General features: G+C 44.1%; 3 protein-coding genes across 6 annotated transcripts in view; 2 read left to right on the top strand and 1 right to left on the bottom strand.

The window, feature by feature from the left end:
- sirt3 (sirtuin 3) overlaps positions 1–1,835 on the bottom strand; it is a 4,751-nt gene extending 2,916 nt beyond the window's left edge. For 2 of the 4 annotated variants that reach the window (XM_069679275.1, XM_069679276.1), the window contains exons 1-4: positions 1,552–1,835; positions 1,405–1,477; positions 343–522; positions 24–256 (exon numbers count right to left, since the gene is read on the bottom strand). In XM_069679275.1, coding sequence (XP_069535376.1) covers positions 24–256; positions 343–522; positions 1,405–1,477; positions 1,552–1,648 — 583 coding nt within the window. In that variant the 5' untranslated portion in view covers positions 1,649–1,835. The remainder of the gene's footprint in view (positions 1–23; positions 257–342; positions 523–1,404; positions 1,478–1,551) is intronic. The other 2 variants (XM_069679277.1, XM_069679278.1) reach the window with 2 other exon arrangements.
- An 842-nt stretch (positions 1,836–2,677) lies between these two features.
- Positions 2,678–9,836, top strand: psmd13 (proteasome 26S subunit, non-ATPase 13). Its single transcript, XM_069679296.1, has 13 exons — positions 2,678–2,878; positions 4,039–4,117; positions 4,531–4,565; positions 4,667–4,722; positions 4,818–4,861; positions 5,172–5,258; positions 6,940–7,111; positions 7,215–7,294; positions 7,379–7,504; positions 8,213–8,275; positions 8,821–8,901; positions 9,070–9,186; positions 9,541–9,836. The coding sequence occupies exons 1-13, from the start codon at positions 2,778–2,780 to the stop codon at positions 9,634–9,636; spliced, it is 1,137 nt and encodes a 378-aa protein (XP_069535397.1). The 5' UTR covers positions 2,678–2,777; the 3' UTR covers positions 9,637–9,836.
- Positions 9,837–13,481: 3,645 nt separating this feature from the next.
- The window catches only part of jph3a (junctophilin 3a), a 16,266-nt gene continuing 7,247 nt past the window's right edge, over positions 13,482–22,500 (top strand). Inside the window, exon 1 of the mRNA XM_069679255.1 lies at positions 13,482–15,046. Within this exon, the coding sequence (XP_069535356.1) occupies positions 14,665–15,046 (382 nt within the window). The 5' untranslated portion in view covers positions 13,482–14,664. The remainder of the gene's footprint in view (positions 15,047–22,500) is intronic.

The raw sequence follows: 22,500 nt of genomic DNA, 5'->3' as shown, positions 1-22,500 counted from the left end.
TATCAGAAGATATAAATCCGTACGTCGCTCCAGGCCGTCGATGTTCTGCGTGTACATCCTGAGCAGTTGACCCTTCTTGTGGAGCAGACGAACAAAGTGGTGTGTCAGGTTGGGCTGGTAGTTTCCCGGGTACAGCTCTTTGGCCAGGGCGAAGAAGGGATTTGGGTTGTGGTGGAAGAAGTTGATTTCAAATATGGCCTCTGCGTACGGCAGGTCGTACTGCTGCAGGTTATCATAGAGGCCGCTGCCTGGAGACCTGAGAGGGAGGAAACTGCTGATAGACCCAGAACACATCTGATGTTTACAAACATAGCAAACAGGAAACCACATCAAAGCTTTTACCTGAAATCTGGGATGCCACTTGGCGTGCTGATCCCGGCTCCAGCCATCACCACCACCTTCCTGAACTTCTGCTGTCTGAGGCTCTGAGCGATGTCATGCAGGGTCTGCTGCTCCGCGTCTGCACCGCCGCCGGCGGAGAAAAGCCCCCGAGTCCCCTCACACCAGGGTGGGTGTGTTTGTCTGCACAGAGATGCACATAAATATGATATTAGGATAAGAGTCCATGATGAACAGCTGAAGTTTTTGTTTACCTAACGTGGAAGCAACATCACATATACTGTACATCCCCCACCGCATGCTGTCAGTGCTGCACTAAAGCTACACTGAGTCTACAGTTGTACATCATTTAAAATGCTAGATGCTTTTGAAATGAGAGAAAATGTACTCGATTCAAAAAAGTAACAACAGTTTAGATGATCAATTCAATTCTTCATGTCATGACAAATGTCCACATGTTTAATCTTTGTTGTCATAGGTGATGAGACATTGAACACATCTGTTTTTTGGACTGTTGGTCAGACAATGAAAGACAGTTGAAGACGTCCCCTTGACTAAAGGAAAACTTAAACTTACAGCAGAAGACTGAGGAAGTAATCAATAGATTTTGTGCTATCAAAGGTAATTTGATCGTTAGTTGAAATTAAAATATCTGTTGTGATGTAAAACAGCTTTTTGTTGGTAGTTATGACAGATTATATATAAGACAGAGCAACAGTGGAAAGGATCAAATGAAAGAGTTTCCTAGGAATCATTCTGGGGGAACTCAGTCATGTATTATGGATCACCACATCAATCAAAAGGAGTCTCTGTGTTATTTAAATATTGTATGATAAATATGAATACAGTGCCTATTCCTACTTCAGGATATGGCAATTCACAGGTGAGCACTGAACAGTGCAGGTTAAGCACAGTATTCTTTTATCACCAGGTAGGTGCTAATACACCTGCCTGTCTGAATACACTGCTGCTTGCATAAAGTTATTTGAATAACTTGTTTATACCAGTTTGATATCTGACACTAAATGTACATCAACTATTATGTTTGCTGTTTAGTGCAAACACCTTGCTGCCTGTCCGAAGTACCTGCACAGAGCTGCAGCACCTGCAGCTGGACACACACTCCTCTGGCCCGAACCTGTAAATAAAGAGGCATGGGTCACAGTTAGAACTCACAGTATAATGCTTTCTCAGCTCTGTGTGTGTACTGACCGTGTACAGAGAGTCTCCTGCTTGTTCTCCAACACAGACTGCGATACAAACACAGTATGACAGGTGACAATAAAGAGGAGCTCACTGAAGGAGCCATAACACAGCTGGAGCTGTTAACTTTACTGTTGCATCATTCCTACTGACACCGAGTCACGGAGATTCCTAAACACAGACACGAGCAGCTGCTACTTGTCTTCACATAAATACAGATAAAATATGTAACTGCTGAAGCACAGCCAAGTGAAATGAATGTTCGCTCTTTGACCTCTTTGGGAGTACCGTAATTATTCTTCTTCTTCGGTTGTGTTTATGGGCGCTTAATGGTGCATTACCGCCACCAACTGGACTGGCGTATGGAGCAAGAAATTAATCTGACAAAAAATAAACTTGCTCATTCCTCTCCAGCCCAACATGAGCAAGAACGCAAATGAAATGTGTCTTTATATTCTGAATTTCCATTTCGTACATACCTTGAAATGTTTTATTGATGATAGACGTGTCATACTTTCGTTCTTAACAAAGAGTCCAGAGGACTTATAAATTCTGATACCAAGAGAATACGTGCTAGGGATAAGACCTTTTAAGCATATACTGTTGTATTGTTCTGACCGGACCTGATCTTTTGATATTTGTAATGCTCCACTTTTAACTGTGTAAAGCACTTTGAATTGTTCTATATATGAATGGTGCTTTAAACTTTCCATGATGTCTTTCCGGATTGACGAATCTTCCTTATCCTATGCTTGACAGTGCTGAGAACCGGTCAGATGCTATAACGGTGTTGTGTACTTTATTCCGTTCAATCCACTGCAAAGCCAACAATACTGCAATAAGTTCTGGGGTGTGTACTTATAGGTGAGCTCTTTTCTTAATGTATGTGTCCGGAGTACCGTAATGTACGGTGTAGCCTGACTTAAGTTACACAAAACATCTCGGACGTTTGATATCTCGGTCGCATATATTCAATTGTCTGTGGTTAATTTATGAAAAAAATAGCCCCGCTTAGCAATAAACTTAAGGCATAAGGGGTTAAGAAATCAAATTTGTTGTAAAAATAAATATTAGCTAACATTATTAGCACTGTGGAAACGCCTTCTTAACTTCCCATAATCCTTTGCGCCCTGTAGCGGAGCAGAAGCACAACACGGCAGGCTCTTTGACGTTAGCTTAAAATCCATCAACACTCTTCAGTACAGAAGAAGGTTGAACTTCAGTTTGTCTCCACAATGAAAGATGTTAGCGGGTACCTCAAACAGCAGCAGAGCAGCAGCTCCACACCGGAGATGGCAGCAGAGTGGCACACATTGGAGGAGTATTACAACAAAAGGTAAAACGCCGTATAATGCTGCTATGTCCTGCTAACGCTAGGCTTGCTAACGTTAGCTAGCTCATTCATTGGAAATGCACGCTGAGTCATGCACGGCGCTAGCGTTAGCTAAGGTTTGGCTAACGTTAGCCGCAAGTTTTCGTAAGGATCAGAAGGGAAACTTTTCGCATCGTATTATTTTTAAACTTTTCACACGCCAGTAAAATTAATGTAATGTGAAGATGTTGTGAACTAAATACCAGAATGTTAGACTACTGTCAAATAAAGTTTATCAGTCTGTCACAAGTTATCCTATCTGTTAGCTGGCGAGGAAGCTATGGATGAGTCAAGTCACTGCTCGAAAATAATGTAAAATAATAAATATAGAAATTATTATTTATGTAAACATATCACTATGAAGGATAAACTGATAGTTATGACGATATAAACAGTCTTTAGTTAGCTGTTTTTAAAGATAATAAAAATGCTAACTTCGCTTGTCAAACATCCTATAGACAAGTATTTAATATAGCCATAGTTAGGCTGGAGGCATTAACATCAATCCCGTATATATTAAACAGTATTAATATAAGTTTATTCCCCTATGGACCTTTCCATGTTTCCTTTACCACATTGTACGTAAAGGTGTTCTTCAGGTTGTTTACATACACCTAAATCATCATCTGTAACTCAGTAACCATCGCTGTCACTCAAAGCACTCACCTTTTGTTTTTACAAGTTGTACCTGAATATGTCACAATATATTACAAGTGATTATTAATTCAATTTCACGTCTATCTGGATGTGCATGCTAGTTCATTTATTGTAAAAAAGAAAAAAAAAAGAAAAGAAAAAGAAGCATTTGTTTCACTTCATGATGTATAAGTTTGGCAGGTAGCTGTAATCATACATTATCATTCAGACCCCAGACTCTAAATCTTGTATTAAAGTACAACCTGTATGTGTCTTCACCTACGTCATTTCTCTGCTCTGATCTCTGACCTCAGGATTTTCTCTGGAGAACAGAGTCGACAAAACTAAAAATAGAGGCGTCAAGTCAAGATCGTATTGTTGTTATCCGTACAAAGAGTCCAGATACAGATCGTATTTTATAACCAGGCGTTCATGGAGTGTCAGATGGACTGTTGATGGTAACAGACAGTATGTCTCTGTATCTACAGATTGTGGCATCAGCTGACTCTGAAGCTGACAGACTTTGTTAAAGATCCGTGCTTCAAAACAGGAGATGGCCTCATACAGGTAACTACATGTCAGACTGGTTTATGTCAAAGAAAATAATTCTATATGCTGTATGTTATTGTAACTATGTTTTGGTTGCATAATGTCATAAGTATATCATGTAGTCGAAATTGCCCAATCATATTGCCTCACCTTAAATCACAGTAGGTCCTGCAGTTCTGCCTGTTTTATCTTTGTTTCTCTTTATGTCCATAAAAGAACCGTTAGTGATGATAAACTCTCTAAACTCTCTCCTGTTCAGAAGTTGTAGTACAATATAAACTAATACTGAAATAAACATAAAATGAAGAACTTTGTGCAGGTTATTCAATCTGAATGCAGAACCTAATCCAAATTCTACTTGTTATTTATTTGTTATAAATGAATTGAGCATGAAACATTTTGATCTGACCCTTTTTTTTAATCTCTTAAAGCTGTACGACAATTTCCTCAGTGACTTTGAACACAGGTGAGATCAAAGGTCTTTTAATGCAGCTCCTGATAATTCAGTATTTTCTGCTTGTTTGCCTGTTTGGATGCTGATTTTATTTTTTTTTGCTTCTTCGTCAGAATCAACCCGTTGTCCCTGATGGAGATCATTCTGTATGTTGCCAGACAGATGCAAGGTAAGAACCATGTGACGCAGCAGGAAAACTTCTTTGCCAGATGGACTTTTTCTTATTTGCATTTTTTTAAATTTGAAAAATGTTTTTGTTTCCAGATCCTAAAGACGCTATCACTTTTCTCGAAAAGACCAAAGAAAAGGTGCGTATATAGAAATAAACACTGTGATATAACAGCAGTCAGTCCTCCCTGAAAAGCTGTAGAGAGACAGATTTGTTCATAATTTATAATTAATTTATAATTTATAAAATGTGATGTTAACCACAGTTAATTCAAACCAAATATCAGGAAAGTCTTTGAGCACTTTTAGATGTTTACTCTAATGCGCGCAGGATTAGAAGGCTGTTACTGATTTGGTTTCCAGTGGCTTCATGAAAGGAGGATTTATTGCAGGACTTAAACTGCAGTTTTTGCTCACAAATGACTGACATGATGTCTGTGTCCCCTTCAGGTGAAAAGCAGCGATGAAGCTGTCATTCTCTGCAAGACATCCATCGGCAGCCTCAAACTGGAGATCAACGATCTTCCTGCCACGAAGGTAAAAGCTCCTAAACTCTCAGGTTTTCTTTCCAGGCTGCTGAGGTAAATCTCTCCTCGCACCGTGTGCAGATTTAACGTGTTTTGGCACATTTCAGACCTCAAGCTGCCGGTAATGTTCACACGTGATGTGTTGATGACCCCACCAGCTGTTAAACAGATCTACAGCAGTGCGCTCCAACTCGCACAGGAGTCTTATTCATTTTCCTGAATGAAAAAACTGTAAGGAGGTTCGCCCAAATTTATTTAAAAAAGCAAGAAGACATTCCACTTTTATTTTCTAAACAAATTTAATTTGTGCTCATCTGAAAACGTCAAAAATCATCATACAAGAAGTATTGTTCTTCACTTCTGCTCCTCTTTTACTGGATGTGAAGTGAATCCTGAATCTACCACTCCCCATCTTACTGATCGGTCACTCTCCCAATTCTCTCCGAACTTCACAAATCACCACGAAGACTTCCACCTGTGACCTGGACCCCATCCCCACCACATACGTCAAAGCCTGTCTTCCTGCTCTCCTCCCCCTCATCCTCTCCATCCTCTCACCCCTGTGCTTCAGAACCTCCACTGGCTTCGCATTCAATATAGAATCCAGTTAAAAAGCCTTCCCTCACCTACCCTCCACAACCTCACCCCCTCTTACCTGACTGACCTCCTTCACCAATACACTCCCACCTGTAACCTCAGATCCGCCAACCTCCCTCTGGAACTCCCTACCCCATCAGTTTGATCCAAGATGGCGCCCTCGGTGTGTCGGTTCGCGTTGTTTTGTTTGTAAACACTGTTTTTTGTCACAATTAAAGTAGCTCTTACACCAGAGAAGAGCTCATGAAAATAAGGACAACAACGCCACTGGACTTATATCCCACTTTCCGGAATCCGTGGAATTATTGGACATTCTGATCAAAGGTGTCCTCACCTTTGCCAATGCAGGGAAACGGGCCGGCACGCTTGTGCGTCTCCATCGCCATGGACTACGCACCGCTTTACTGGGTATCATCCGCTCTGCAGAGAGGGTGATTGGCTGCAATCTGCCATCTCTCCAGGACCTGTTCACCTCCAGGACCCTGAGGCGTGCAGGTAAGATCGAGGCCGACCCCTCTCACCCCGGACACAGTGTCTTTGAGACCCTCCCCTCTGGCTGCGCTCCATCAGGACCAAAACCTCCCGACACAGGAACAGTTTCTTCCCCTCTGCTGCCAGCCTCATCAACAAGGCCCCACACACACACACACACACACACACACACGACATGGACTCTCGTCCAACCCCTCAGTCACTTCACACTTAAAGAATGTTTAAGACTCTAATTCAGACTCTATGCAAGAGCAACTGACATTGACTTCTCATAGTGCAGGTTAGATTTGATTTAAAGGACCTACACCAGAATGCAGTGTAGTACACAGACTTACATTAAGGGATGAATTAACAAAAGAACAGTTGGTGTCAGCTGTAAGCACAGGTACGTCTGATTGGCCTAGAACATTAGTACACTTGATGTTTCACAGGATGGTGTTTCTACGTAGCCAAAGTTAATGGAAAGAAAAAACAATGTATTGTATGTGTCTGTCTGTGAATAAAAGAGTTGAGAGTGTTTTTAACAGCTGCTGATGTGAAATGAGGACCACTGCTCGACGTCCTGACCTTCACTAAACACTCACCTTCTGTGTGTGTTTCAGAAACTCATCGAAGAGGTGGAGGAAATGTTGAATAACCTCCCCGGCGTGACGTCGGTGCACGGACGGTTCTATGACCTCTCCAGCAAATATTACCGCATCATCGGGAACCACGCCTCCTACTACAAGGACGCCCTGCGCTACCTGGGATGTGTGGACATCAAAGACCTTCCAGGTGAGCAGAGGCATGATGGGAAGTAAAGCACTGGGACTAGACTTGAGTCTGCTGGAGAACAGAACATCTTTATATGATGTCTTCCATGTTGTTTCCTCCACAGAGACGGAGAAGCAGGAGAGGGCGTTCACACTCGGCCTGGCCGGGCTCTTAGGAGAAGGAGTTTATAACTTTGGAGAGCTGGTGGGATTTTAACTCTCTGCTCTTCATGTTGTGTCGCGGTGCCAGCTTGTCGACGATGACACTGTGACTGTTGTGTGTTTGCAGCTGATGCATCCTGTGCTGGAGTCTCTGAGGAACACAGACAAACAGTGGCTCATCGACACGCTCTACGCCTTCAACGGAGGCAACGTGGAGAAGTTCCAGGGCTTCAAGTCTGCCTGGGGCCAACAGGTGAGTCACAGCACCTGTGTCACAGTGTCAAACTATGCACTATAAAAAAAACATTTTTACACATTTGTCTTTTCATTGGAGGGAAGAAAGATGGACGATCTGTTCCCAGTTCGAAGGACAGCATGTTGTGATAAAGGCTTTGTATGTTTAATGTGGCTCTGGTTTCAGGCGTCAGTTTGAGGACTTTTGTTTTGAATGAGCCGTTTGAGTTTGTCCTTTTTGGCCGTCAACATCTTGATGTGTCAGAAGCCAGAAGTGACCATATTTGGACGAGAGGGCGGAGCTGGAGAGGAGCGAGGGTTAGCAATTGCTAACGTTCTCCTGCCTGTTGCTACACATTTATCGTACAGTCATGAGGGTGGAATCCATCTTCTCTAACTGTTGGCAAAAAAATCTGATACAGTATTGATCAAAATGAACTCTTCCTTTTAATGGACAAACTTGACAGCAGCTGCAGCTGTTCCACCACAAGCTGCAGCTACAGTATCATCTCTAACCTCTACAACCACAGCAAAACATTGGGCTGACAAAGCTCAGGACAGGAGCGGTGTGTGTTACCTCAAAGCAGAGCTGTTCTCAGCCAATAGACTTAGTATTAAATGACACCATCTGTTGTGTCACCAGCATGGACACAGACACATCTCTGAATATGTGACCTGCTGTGTGATGGTCACATGATGCACAGTCTGTTTCTCTCTCCTGCCTCAGCCCGACCTCGCAGCACATGAAGCAAAACTGATGCAGAAGATCCAGCTGCTCTGTGTGATGGAGGTGAGACAAAAAACAGATCACATTATTACATCACTTGTTTTGTTGCTTTGAATATGTTCTGCCAACTGAATAAGATAAGGTAGACGTTATTGATCCCTCATTGGGGGAATTTCACTTGTTGCAACAGCTCACAGTGAAGGACAGGGTGGAACAAGTGATGGATAAGAAAGGCGAGACAAAAAGAGTGCAATGGTAATATTCATAATAAATGCTTAAGCAGCATAACGGCCCGGTCACAAAGGCAGTAAAAACATGGCCGCTTCAATAGACAGCTGTTAGAAACCCTCGTCTTGTTTGAACTGTTATAAATGCAGACAGGCTGATGGTTACGAAGTGCTGTGATGGTGAAATGAAAGTTCTGGTTTCCTTGAGTAGAAAAGATTTCAGCAGATTTTTGAAAAGGAAACTTGTATGTATCTTTCAGCTCCACCTTCTGGCCTTTAACAGCTTAAGTAACACAGATAGCCATGTGACAGACATGATGTCACTGCCAAGGTTCATAAACAAGAGTATAAAATCACTGAACATGTCTCCTTTCCTTCCAGATGACTTTCACTCGTCCTGCGAACCACAGACAGCTCACCTTCACGGAGATCGCTCAGAGTGCCAAAATCCCCGTTAATGAGGTCGGAGCATTTAACCAGCTCATCAATAAATGTTGATTAAACCATTGAGAGTGATTAGCAGGATGGACTGTGTTGTTTGAGCGCCTGTTCACAGCAGATCCTGGAGTATTTTATTTGTTATGAAGATGAAGTAAAGGAGGCGTTTCTGATGGCGGGTGTCTCCTGCAGGTGGAGCTGCTGGTGATGAAGGCTCTGTCTGTGGGTCTGATCAAAGGGAACATCGACGAGGTGGACCAGAAGGTGCAGATGACCTGGGTGCAGCCCCGAGTGCTGGACCTGCAGCAGGTCAGCCCTGGTTTTACTCTCATGTTATTATGAGTGGGATTGTGCAGCACAGTCACATGATCACAGTCACATGATCACAGCACAGTCAGTGGTGATTTCCTGTGCCTGTATGTAGAGCACATGAACACTAATATTAACATTCATGGAGAAATACATAGTGTATGTACTACTTGGTATTTGTGTCAGTCTGGAACAGATCTTTTAAAGTGTTTGATGTCAGCATAACGAGAGGAGGTTTTTAGCTCATTGTTGATGTATTGTTTTCATTTGAAGGGAGAAGAGTGACACCTGCAGATATTAGGTGTTCAGATTCTACCTGTACCTCTCTCACTCACCTGCTGTTTCCTGTTTCAGATTAAAGGTATGAAGGAGCGTCTGGACTTCTGGTGCGGAGACGTTAAAAACATGGCGATGCTGGTGGAGCAGCAGGCTCACGACATCCTCACATAAACCCGTCTCCAGCTCCGGTGCACGGATGGAGACCTCTCTGCATCTGTGCTGTATTGTCTTTCTTTCTGTCACATGTTCATTCTTCTGTGTATTACCAACCTGTACATGGCACCGTGGTGTTTTACAAGGAAACATTATTATGCTCAGACAAACAGTCTGAACACACTGATTAAAACATGAATAAAAAAGTGCTGAAATAACCTTTAAAGTCTCAAGTGGATGTTTCCCGAGTACTTTAATCAAATACAAATAGAGATTAAAATCTGATGTTCAGTTACAGAGAAAGTTACCCGACAGTATTGACAAGTACAGCTGAATTATTTTTTATGCAGGACTTTAAACGGCTTTAAACTTCAGGAATGACGAGACCAATGTCAAGGTAGGTGTGTAAATGTCAGGATCGTTAGCTGCTAAGTTTAGCTGCAAATATACATTATAACATGGTAACACTTAAAGCTCGCTGGTTACAATGAGTGAGTGGAAACCATGAAGTCTCTGTTTCTGACCGTAAAACGACCACTTGTTCAAAATCCCGCCAAATGTTGACAGAAACTGCCAGCCCAACGCTATTTTCTCCAGCCCAAAGACGCCCAAACGGGCGGAAACCTGAACCAGAAGGATGCCATAACTACAGATCGGAACTCTATATTGATCAGTTTGCAGATTTTGATATTTAAATTACTATGGAAAAGAAAAAGATGGTTTCTGAACACCTCTACCTCCAGCTGACTCGGATCAAACACGTCCTAGTCGTGTTTCTGTTGTGATGAAGGTAAGTTTGAAATTCACTCTTCTTTTTACGTCCAACAACTTTTAATATTGAATCTATAAATATTTCTGACCCTTTAGCTTCTTAAAGATCCAGTTTATAAGCTAGCTAGCTTGCTAGCATGCAAACTTAAGCTAATTTCTTCTTTGTTTTCATGTCTGCGCCTGCAACAGCAAATGTAAATACTAGTGTCACGTAGTGCATTATTTTTGTGTGGTCACGATCAGAGTGATTCACTACTTTTTACTCATTTAGTGGTTCAAGAAAAAGAAACTCCCAAAAGTAAATTGTACTCCCTCATTGTATGTTAGTGGACATGTAGGCATGCACGTGTTAATGACTTTAATATTAAATAGACTGTAAAGGTAGAGATCGTGTTGACAGCTCTATTTACTGGAAACTTGTGCATTTATCCCGATGATCAACATGTTTTTATTTTGATCAAGAAAATTACATCATAGTTTATTTGTCAATCATTTTATTTATAACTAATCTGAATTTGTAAAGTAATGAGTAACTAATTTCAGGTTTTAAATGAATGTGTCGGAGTAAAAAAGTACGATAAATTCTCTTTGAGATGGAAGAGTAGGGTTAGTAGAATGTATAGCAGAAAATGGAAATACTCCAGTTCACTTCAAGTACTTCGAATTGTACTAACAGTATGGTAGTAACAATGACTGCATATAAAGATGGACGACACGTCTCCATCTGCTCCCATTGTACCAAAGTGATGCCAAAACAGCCCTGTGATAGGCGCTGCCATCTTGCGAAGGTGACGTCATTCGGAGTCTTTGCAGTAGAGATCGGCGGGTGGCGCCGCCGTAGCCACTTCCGCTAACCCAAACACACACTTAACTTACTGAAAAAACAGCAAGGATCCCGCACGCCGGCGTGTTTAAGAGCAGAACAGCTTCTTGTGTCGGTCTGAGGTTAAAGTTCACAGGTATGGAAACTTCAATGACTGTAGTGATTGTTTTAGTTACGTCTCGCCGTTCCTCCTCTACTCTGCTACTCGGGAACAGAATGCTGCAGGAGCCCCATTTGTCAATAGAGCTGTCAACCATGAGGCCACACCCCTTTTTTATAGCATCAAATAACTAATTAAAAGTAAACTTGTCAGAAAAATGAACACTTGGACATAAATCAGCATGATAAGAACTAACTATAATGACAGAAACCATGTTTGAGAAAAATGTCTTTGACGTGTATTTTGATTTTATAGTTTGACTCATGTCCCATCTGTTAACATGGAGGAGGCGGGCTTTATGAGCTATACTGCAGCCAGTCAGCAGGGGGCGACAGAGAGGGTTTGGCTTCACTTTTAGGGAGCTGACATGTTGGCCATCTTTTTATACAGTCTGTGGATAGCCTTTTAATAAAACATGAAGAGCACTCCGTACAGTCAGCTTACAGAGTGAGGACAGTGGAAGGGAAACAGCCTGCGACATGGATCCAAGAAAAATCTGTTTTCTGTGAATTCACATGAGTACAATGATACAATTACAATAAATAATAATAATGAATTAATTATTAATAAATAAATACAATAAAGCAGAGAACAATGCTAGATGTAAAGAATGAAACATGTCTGCTGGTTTCTGCTCTTTGGTGGGTTTAAATCTCAGCGCAGTGAGGAAAGGATCCGATAAACGCCCTGAAGAGAGTTGTTTCTGCCTCGTCTGAGTCCTTTTGATGAGACGTCCGTGTTTGTTCTCGTTATGGAGGAAGAAGACGCTCACAGAGGAGGGTGACGTGTTTGGATATTTGTTAAGCTTCAGTGAACACTTTGGTCACATTCAACCCAAGTGGTGCTTTGAATACAGTCTGAAAGCATCACCGCTACATGCTAATTGAACTGAATGATGCAGTGCTGTTTGTCCTCTTCCTGTCAATCACAGGTAGCCCCGCCCTAACCCCTCCCCTCCTCCTGGTCTGTGTGACTCTCAATGGGAGCATCAGTGACTAAATGAACATCATGCTGTGTTGAAGAAGACTTGAAACTAGAGACTGAGACCATAAACTCATTAGGAACATGTTTACTGAGGGAATACATCAGGAGAGGAGGAGGAGCATTTTCTTATAGACTTCTATAGGATCAGACTGAGTCGCCCCCTGCTGGACATTGGAGAGAATGCAGGATTAAGGTACTTCTGTGTTAGCTTCACTTCACAAAACCTAGAAGCTACTTCCTCCTCTTATAAACAGTGTGTGGTTCAGACTGAGCACCGCAGCGCTCTCCAAGGTGCTGAACCTGCTGCACGGAGCTGTTCAGAGCGCTTTCCCTCCAGTCAACTTAAATCAGTTTGTTTGCTAAATTATTATTGTCTTGATTCAAAAATCACTTTTTATTCTCCTGCAGATGTTTATTAAAGTTACGCCTCCATCTTTTTCAGAAGGATTGACATTTTGATGAGCTAGCTGCTAATGCTGCTAATGCTGCTAATGCTGCTTTGCTAGATTATAGTAAATGTATCGATACATGAAGCAGCTTCGTGGTTCAGGGATTGATGCCTCCTCTCTTTTTATTGATGTAAAAGCTTTTTAAGCACTCGATGGAGAAAAATGCTGCTGTAGTATATATTTTCTTATTTTGGCCACTCCAGGACTCCGTACAAAACAATAAGGATGCAGCAGTTGTCTGAACTAGTTTACAGTCAGTTAGTGATTATATACTTCATTTATAATGTAGGTTCATCTCATCGGGTCACTGCTAGTCCTCCTTTGACATCATTTTCTGGTCACCTACCATCCAGCAGATGGTGCGTTCAATGACAGAAAGATTTCCAATAGCAACATGCTCCGGTTATTGATTAGAGCAATATTTACCAGCCAACTGCTCGGAGGGTGTTTGGCTGTCAGATTGTGATGAAGCTCATGTGCGACGACTTAAAAAGGTCAGTGTGCGTCTCAGTGACAGCTCCAGTCCTGCGAGACAGCAGAGAAAAGCCGAGCAACAATTAGCTCAGGAGAGAGCAGAACGGGATCAATGAGCTCACAAAGCTCCGGTTATCAGGAAAACAGATTGCTGAGTGATCAGATTTGAGTCTGTGAGGAGGAGGAGGAGGAGGAGGAGGAGGAGGAGGGAGTGAAATGAGGCTGGATAATTAGGAGGAGCAGGCTGAATCCCCACAGGGAGAGAGCAGCCAGATCCGTACACGCAGCTTTTCCACCATCCCTCCGTCTCTATCTCTTTAAGAGCCGAGAGGAGTATGTGCGCGTGTGTGTGTGTGTGTGTGTGTGAGAGTGTGTGGGGGAGGGGTATTGGCTGGGGTGGAACAGTCCTGTAATGAGCAGATTTTAGAGGGAGAGAGAGATAGAAAGAGAAAGAGCGAGGCCGAAAAACACGAGAGGACGGATGACTTGGTGGAATCGGGATAAAACAAACACATCCAGATTCAGAGGATGAGGAGGACGACGGGAGGAGGAGAGGAATAATCTGTTTTTCTTCTTCTGCTGTTCCTCGTCACATCCTCAGGAGGAGAGCGCTTCATCTTCAGATCGCAGCCGAGCGGAGGGGAGGAAATAAGAGGAGAGATATTCACTCTCCGTGATGTCTGCCGAGGTGTGTGTGTGAGGCTAACGCTGTGAGTGTGTGTGTGTGTGTGTTATGGATGTGTGTCTGAGCGTTAGCCTGGTTTGCTTGTTTCCAGGCCATGCTACAGAGAAATGGCTCCAACTTCTCTGATTTTTTTTAGCCTCTGAGTGCAGCATCATCCCGTCTCCCTCTCTCTGCGTGTCGGTGCTGCAGCGACGTTCGGATGTTTGGATGCTGTGATGTCTGACTGAGCTTGCTCGCCGCTCTGTGGGCCTCTGGGACTGCTGGAAAAGCCTAGGCCTCGCTTGTCTGGAGCTCCCCGCTTCACGGCCAAGGCGACGGGCCGGCGAGCTGCCCGGCTGCGAGGCTGTGTGGAGCAGGAAGGTGGAGGAGGAAGTGGAGGAGGAGGAGGAGGAGAAACACTCAGAGCCTGCGTGCCCATGGGAAGCAGCATGCACAGCAGCCGCCTTCGCCACACCAGACCCGCCGCTGAGGCTGAGACAGCTTCTCCATCGAGAGGTGATGCTCTTCAGGCCGCGTCGGTCTTTTAAAACGAGGAGCTGCTGTTTCACATCCTAAACTAGAGGAGAGGAGGAGTCGAGGCCTGCACCTCCATGCTAACGGATCCAGACAAGGCCTCCTCCCTCTCTGCTCCCTCTGAGTGAACACGGCCTGGTTTTTCTTTTCTTGACGTTCTAAGGATTTGCCTAAACCTGTTTCATGCATGTCCACTGGAGGCAGGTTTGACTTTGATGACGGGGGGTCGTACTGCGGGGGGTGGGAGCAGGGGAAGGCCCATGGCCGAGGGGTCTGCACGGGGCCCCAGGGTCAGGGCGAGTATGCCGGAGCCTGGAGCCATGGGTTCGAGGTCCTGGGCGTGTACACATGGCCCAGCGGGAACAGCTACCAGGGCACCTGGGCGCAGGGCAAGAGGCACGGAATCGGGGTGGAGAACAAGGGCCGTTGGGAGTACAGGGGGGAGTGGACGCAGGGGTTCAAAGGTCGCTACGGGCAGCTGGAGAGCACGGCCAGCGGGGCCCGATATGAGGGGACGTGGAGCAACGGGCTTCAGGACGGATACGGCACCGAAACCTACTCTGATGGAGGTAAGACTGCTACAGTTATCTCTGCAAAACCAGTCAAAACAGGTCGGCCAGTCGGGGTTTACTGTCTCTGTAGAAAGTGACTTTAAGGCTTAAAGTGGGGACACTTGCTAACTTAGTCTGCTGCTGACATCCACTGGAACACTTCTCTAATGTAGGCTTCATAAATAACATGTAGGTCACATGCAGATGCATGAAGGGAGGACTGATCAGGCCCACATGGTACCAATCTCTGAACCCTTCAGCCATCGTCTGATGACGATATATCCTCTGGGAGCGATGGCCAACTTCTCGGGCTCCTCTGTAGCCAGTGGTTGGAGGTAAAGGACTTCCTGTCAGAACTGCCTTTCTTTGCGCTGCATTGTTTACAGTCCCACCAGCAACTTGAGTTGCGAGGATCGAGTTGAGAGACGACGTCTAAGAACGAACTGTAAGCTGCACTTGTATGCAGGTGTCTGCTGAGATGAATATAAAGATAAATCCTTGTTCGATTAGAGCCCATGTGTTCCTCCTCTTTTGCTCTCCACATAGACTGTTGTTCCTGCATGCAGCTGAAGCCCGCGGTACACTGTCGGACGAGACTAACAGGGCGACAAATCGAAACCAGAACACTTCCCACATCAAATCGTGTCACTTATTCGGATTCTCCATTTATATGCCGAATCTGTTTATACAGATTAACTTAAGGCCCCAGGATTCAGGGGCCCCTGGGGGGAGAAACTTTACATAGTTCACTTTAGGATTACATATGATATCAATGGAGGGAAGTGTCGGAGTGAATCTGCTGCAGCAGGAAGTTTAAACAGTTAGACAGCTTCTCTTTATCTCCAGCAAGTGCTAAACGCTAAAGGTTAACCTGTTCTGCTTCACCTGCAGAACGTCACCGAAAGACACACAAAGTGAAAACAAAATCAAATGACTGCAAAGAGGAAGAAACACGAAAGAGTACAAAGACTCAACATGATCATAAAGAGACACAACACGACCACGAAGAGACACAACACGACCACGAAGAGACAAAAAGAATTGATGCAAAGCAACTTCAGACAATACAACTACAAAAACACAACAGGAATACAAAGAGGCGACAAACTACCAAACTATGATCAAAAGGAAACACAAAGAACTACAAAGAAACACAAAGAAACACAAAGAACTACAAAGAGCACAAAGAACTACAAATAGAACAAAAAACTATTCAGACAACTACAATGAGACAAAAAGTTACAGCAAGGAGATGCAAACGTACGTGATTTAAAAATTAGTGATGCTACTACAAACTACAAAAAGACACACAACTACACAGATACACAAAAGGAACAAAAAGTCCCAGACAATTACGAAGAGACAAAAAGTTACTGCATGGAGATTCAAAACTACCACAACTACCCTGTGGTCTCATGATCCGTCTGTGTCCACACACACACACACACACACACACACACACACACACACACACACACACACACACACACACAGGAGGGTTGCGTGTCAGTCTGCTGACCAGCTGATGAGGAAAGATGGCCGACAGGACCAGGCTGTGTTGAAAAGAGGACGACAGTCTAAGAATAGAAATTAAACCATGTTGAAATCTGTGTTTATAAAAACACACCTTCACCCCGCATCACACCCTCTGTCACCATGGCAACCCGGAGACAGCAGGTCAGCGTGTCACTGGAGACCAGCTGCTCTCTGATTGGCTCCCTTCCTCCGTCAGTCTGCTTTTTTTTATTTGTAATCTAGGCCGTTTAATAACCGACGCTGTCCGGCCCCGCCCCGCACCGCACCGCCCGCCTCCGAGCCCCGCGCGGGACCCGGATGATGAAGGAGGTCAATAAGTGATGCGGAGCGAAAACACGGTGTGTGTCGGTGCTGCAGTGAAGCTGGAGCTCCCAGCGCGAGCGTTATGGCTTTAAACGTCACACCTGCTGTTTTCAGCGCGAGCCTGAAGCAGCAGAAACAAAGATGGAGAGCGGAGGGAAACATAAAAAAACACTGCGTCACGCGACAGCTCCGCTCCTCTTCCGCTCACGTGGAGGACCGCCGACAGATGAATATAGCACGCACGAGCTGACACATTTTCCACAACCCAGTAACTGCTCATCTACACACACACACACACACACACACACACAGGCCTGTCAACAAATGAAGAGCTTATTAAAAATGATAATAGCACAATAATGAGAACATATTAGAGGCCACAAGCAGCCTCGTGCTCCGACAGACAAGCTGCCGAGCGAGAGACAGTCAGGGTTTGGTTTCAGCACCGCGGACAGCTCCTGCTCCACAAACACTGGACCATGTTGTGTTTAAAAAGCTTGGGAGGAATAAAAATGAATGACAAAGACAAAAACAAGAGACACAAAAGACAGACAATGATACGACAAGTCAAAGTTCCATTAGTGAACTGTAGATTTAGACCACATGCTAACTGTGCGTATGCTAATTCTAATGTGTGTGCAGTAAAAAGAAGTTAACTATACTCGTGTACATGTCATGTACATGATGACTGATGGACAGAGTAGGGAGACAACAAAGTACTATGAAAGTACTTTTACGTCATGATTGATTTTATGCTTCTTTACTTCTGCTGCACTTTGATCTAAATATTGTAATTTTCATTCTACGCCTTCATTTCAGATGATTGGTACAAAATATAATTAGCTACTGCATGAATATGTATTTTTAAAGATGAAGTTACCAAGCATCCTTCTGTGATGAACACATGAATGCTTTCATAGTTAAAATTCAGTTTCAGGGAAATAAAGATAAATTGAAAAAAAAGAAAATGGTTTATATATAAAAAATGTATATTTTTGGTTCAGCAGACCCACAGTACGCGCCAACTGTACATGTTACAATGATACAGTGTTACAGTTTCATGTAGCAGACGCTTTTGTCCAAAGTGACGTCCATCTGAGAGTTAATACGACAGAAGCAACGATCGAGACAGGAGGGGGCGGAGTCAGTGAGAGCCAACAGGCAGCTGCAGGTGTGATCGGACACAGGTGCTGACAGGCAGAGCACAGGGCGTCAACAACATCAACAAGGTCAATATAGTCGTCATCATCATGAACATCCTTATCAACATCACCAACATCCTCATTGTCATCATCATCAATAGCATCAGTATCATTAAGGTCAGAGGTGTTCAAAAAGAGCTGGGTCTGCCTGTACCAGCAGGTGTGTTGCATGCTCTGACAGGTAGGGTCTGATCTTCCTCATGTTGTACAGGGCAAACCAACATGACCGAGCAATCTAGGCCACGTGAACCTTAAAGGTTAGCTGGTCGTCATGACGCCCAGGATCCGGGCAGACTCAGTGAGTATGAGTTCAGTTTGTCCGAGCTGGATGTGGATCTGTGGTTGCATAGAGGGACTGGCTGGGATGACGAGGAGCTCAGAGCTCAGTCTTGGATAGATTAATAATCCTAATGTTTGTGCAGTAAACAACTTCAGTATAACGTCGGAGTAGTTCCTCCACCTGCAGACACACAACAATCAGGTTATTGGAGACCAAGGAAACGTTACAAAGAGAAAGTAAATATTGAATACATATTGTTTTCATCCTCTCTTTAAAGTGTGGTGATGTTTTGCAGGTGTGAGCAGCTGATGTGTTTCACTTTGAGTTGGATCGTTGTTGCGTAGCGAGCGCTGCAGTGTTTTATTCTTCATGCTGACAGATTTGAGTTTACGTCATTTCATTCAATTCAATTTTTCCAGAGTGAAAACACTACAAACACAAAATCAGCTTAGGATTAATTTGTAGTATTGAGTTCAGGCTGTGACCTACTTCCTGAATAACTCTGTGTATAACTGAATGTTGTGTGTTCACTTTAGCATGGCCCCATTAACCCGCAGAGGGGCCACATTATGAGGAGGAAAGGATTTGACTCAAAGAGACGGAGAATAACCTGGACAATGTCAAAACGTCTGAGACTTAAGTGCATCTAAAGGTTGTGTTTCAGCACCGCGGACAGCTCCAGACTGTTCTGTTAATAGTTCTCTGTTTTTCCTGGACTATCAGGAAAAGATTTTTACTGATACAAACAGGAAGTAAAACATTTTTTTAGCTTTTAAACTTGATGTTTGTTTCCTGCTCGCCCCAAAGATCCGTCTGAAAGCTCAGCACACAATGAAACAAACTCGGTAACTGTGTCATGTATCTGTGTGATGAGGAAACACCCAAAGTAATCTCCACAATCATTAAGAAGCTGAAATTATTCTACTAAGAGCTGCAGCAGGTCTCTCTGACGCGTGACCTCATGTGGAGCAGAACTGTAGAGGAACAGGAAGTGCCTCTCGCAGTGACCTCATGATGACACAAAGAAGAGGAAATATGTGACTGATCAGAGATTACAGTGATCACACTTTGTCACTAACAGTCAGGCTGCCTGAGTGACATTTAAAGAGACACAGGCTCTGAATGAGCTCAAAGCTAACTGATATTAGCGTCTCCTGATCCTAAAGGAACTCAAAGTTCATCATCTTTATTTATGTCGGGGGGGGTGAGCATCTTTCAGCTCATCTCTGACCATGTTTCCAGCAGCAGCAGCAGCTTATGTTTCCATATTCAAACTTACCTTATCCCCCTGTGCACTACCTGTGCTGGTGTTTCCCTCGGGAGCTGCTGGAGTAAATATCAGACTTAAATAACCGCTGATGTGGCTCTGTGTCTGCTGGAGGTTTGTTACACGTTCACCACAACTTAAGCAGTCTTCTCGTGGTGCTAAATTCTGAGCTGCTTCCATTTCATGCTGGTTTGTTTTGATGATGTGAATATCTTCTAGTTTTTGACCTTAAATGTTAAATGATCTACGAGTTAGTAAGTTTAGTGCGGGCCCCACTTCTAGTCACAAACGACTCATATTTACAGTTTGTGGTTTTCTCCATAAAGCCTGCAGGCTGCTTGTGGGACACGTTCATATCAGTGATGTGCAGCTTCAGAGAGGCTCTGTTTTTCATTACCTGAGTCACTGAACGGACACAACTGACAGATCAGCTTTAAAGTTTTCACCAGTTTAACCTAGTTTAAGAGAAATGCTGATAATGATGCAAGTTTCATATTAAAATGGTACGTTTGATGATTTCAGGCTTTGATTTGACGTTTCTTGTGATCGACTCTTACATGTGATAATTTGCTGCTTCGTTTTAAACAGAGAATATTTGAGTTTTAATCTGAGTCTGACGTCACATTAAGAAAGTCTGAAGGAGCCTTTTTACTGTTTTCTGACATTTAGAGTCTGTATTGATGAATCGATGAAACCATGGTGAGACTCAGCCCTGGTTTCAGTCACCTGGCTCCTGATCGATCAGTCCTCTCTCTCAGGCGGTGTGTCAGGATGTTCTGAGGCTGCATGGAGGAAGTTTAGTTTCATGACAGGAAGGTCTGCAGCTCCGTCAACAGGAAGGTCTGCTGTCAGCTCTGCTGGACGAGACACTAACAGAGAGCTTCACCTCGTCTTCTTCTCCGCTCTGAGGATGGAGGGAGGAAGAGTCTGACCTTTAGCTTTGTTTAAAGTCTCTGCAGGACGTCCGGGTGTCCATGTCGGGTAATATTATGTTGGTGTGCATGAAGAGGAGGACAGAGTGTGTGAGACGGTTCACATGATGACGATGGATTAAAATGGTTTTAGAAAAAACAGGACTGTTCTACGAAGCTTAATCTGAAAGGCAGCTGGACTTGGTTCTTGAAGACGTTTCACCTCTCACCTGAAAGGCTTCTTCAGCTCTAAACTGACTGGTGGGCGGAGCTATAAATATAAGCCTCTGTAGGTCATCAGTATGCTAATAGATGTTAGCATTATTAGCTAGAAAAGCCTCTGTAGGTAATTAGTATGCTAATAGATGTTAGCATTATTAGCTAGAAAAGCCTCTGTAGGTCATTAGTATCTCTCAGGGAGATCTGTTAGAGTATCTTGGAAAGGAGAAGTGTCCAAACTCCACAGCTTATCCACAGAGGTGCCTCAAGGGTCAGTGCTCGGTCCCCTTCTTGTCTCAGTGTATACCACCTCACTTGGTGCGATCATTCGCTCCCATGGTTTCTCATACCATTGCTATGCGGACGATACCCAGCTCTTCCCGTCATTCCCACCAGACGACACTACAGCCTCGGCACAGATCTCTTCATGCTCGTCATAACTGACGACCAGCTAACCTTTAAGGTTCACGTAGCCTCGATTGCTCAGTCAAATCGATTTGCCCTGTACAACATCAAGAAGATCAGACCCTACCTTTAAGAGCATGCATACAGGCTCTCGTGATATCACACATTGATTACTGCAACTCCCTCCTGGCAGACCTTCCTGCATGCACAGTCAAACCTCTGCAGATGATCCAGAACGCAGCAGCGCGACTGGTCTTCAATCAACCCTAAACAGCACGTCACTCCACTGTTCGTATCCCTCCACTGCTCATATCCCTCCACTGCTCATATCCCTCCACTGGCTCCCAGTCACCGCTCTCATCAAATTCAGACCCTGTCGCTCGCTTACCAAACAGCAACAAACACGGCTCCTGCCTATCTGAACGCCCTCATCCAGGTCTACACTCCGTCCCGCCCACTACGCTGTGCCAATGAAAGGCGCCTGGTGCTCCCGTCACAACAAGGCCCTCAGTCTCTAACTGTGCTCTGCCTGTCAGCACCAGTGTCTGATCACACTGAAGCTTACTGACTTCGTTCCCTCCTGTCTCGATCGTTGCTTGTGTTGTATTAACTGTCAGATATACGTCGACAAAAGCGTCTGCTAAATGAAATTGTAACATTGTAATCAGGAGTGAGTTGCTAAGCTGAGCTGTTGACCCAGTATCACTGAGAGTCGTTAGTACCCTCTGGTGTTGAGGGGTCGTTAGGCTCACATGATCCTGAGTGTGAGTGTGATCTCAGCTGTTTGGGCAGAGAGTTCAACCGTCAGTGGGTGATAGGTGGTGTCTTAGGCCACCACCTCCAGCTGAACATCGATGGCTTCCTTCACACCTCTTTCAAACCAGCGTCCTTCTCTCGAGCCATCCTGACCTGGATGACTGAGAGTCTTCATAGACATGACTGTTTTTATAAATAATGAAACTTTACTTTATAACTAATGAAGTTATTTTTTGAATGAAGCAGCCCTCTGGGTATCTGTATGGAGTGATATGAGTGCTTCTACACACAGAGAAGATCTGTTGTTATTGTGGGGATATGGTGTCCAATGCAGCACAGTCATACAAACTGACTGATGGAGGCAGCAGCAGAGCAGCACCTCCGATGACCTGACCCCATCGTTTCACCCAAAGTTTCTGGTATTCTGTGTGATATATGCTGAGACAGTGTAAATCTCCGCCCTGACTGTCTCTCTCTCTCTCTCTCTCTCTCGATCTCTCGATCTCTCTCTCTCTCTCGATCTCTCTCTCTCTCTCGATCTCTCTCTCTCTCTCTCTCTCTCTCTCTCTCCCTCTCTCTCGATCTCTCTCTCT

Source organism: Semicossyphus pulcher, unplaced genomic scaffold (genome assembly GCF_022749685.1).
Source record: "Semicossyphus pulcher isolate SPU_LCO1_2020_fin unplaced genomic scaffold, fSemPul1.0.p SCAF_38, whole genome shotgun sequence".
NCBI lineage: Eukaryota > Metazoa > Chordata > Actinopteri > Labriformes > Labridae > Semicossyphus > Semicossyphus pulcher.
Note: the sequence above shows the minus strand (reverse complement) of the source record. Positions and strands in the feature narration are given on the sequence as shown.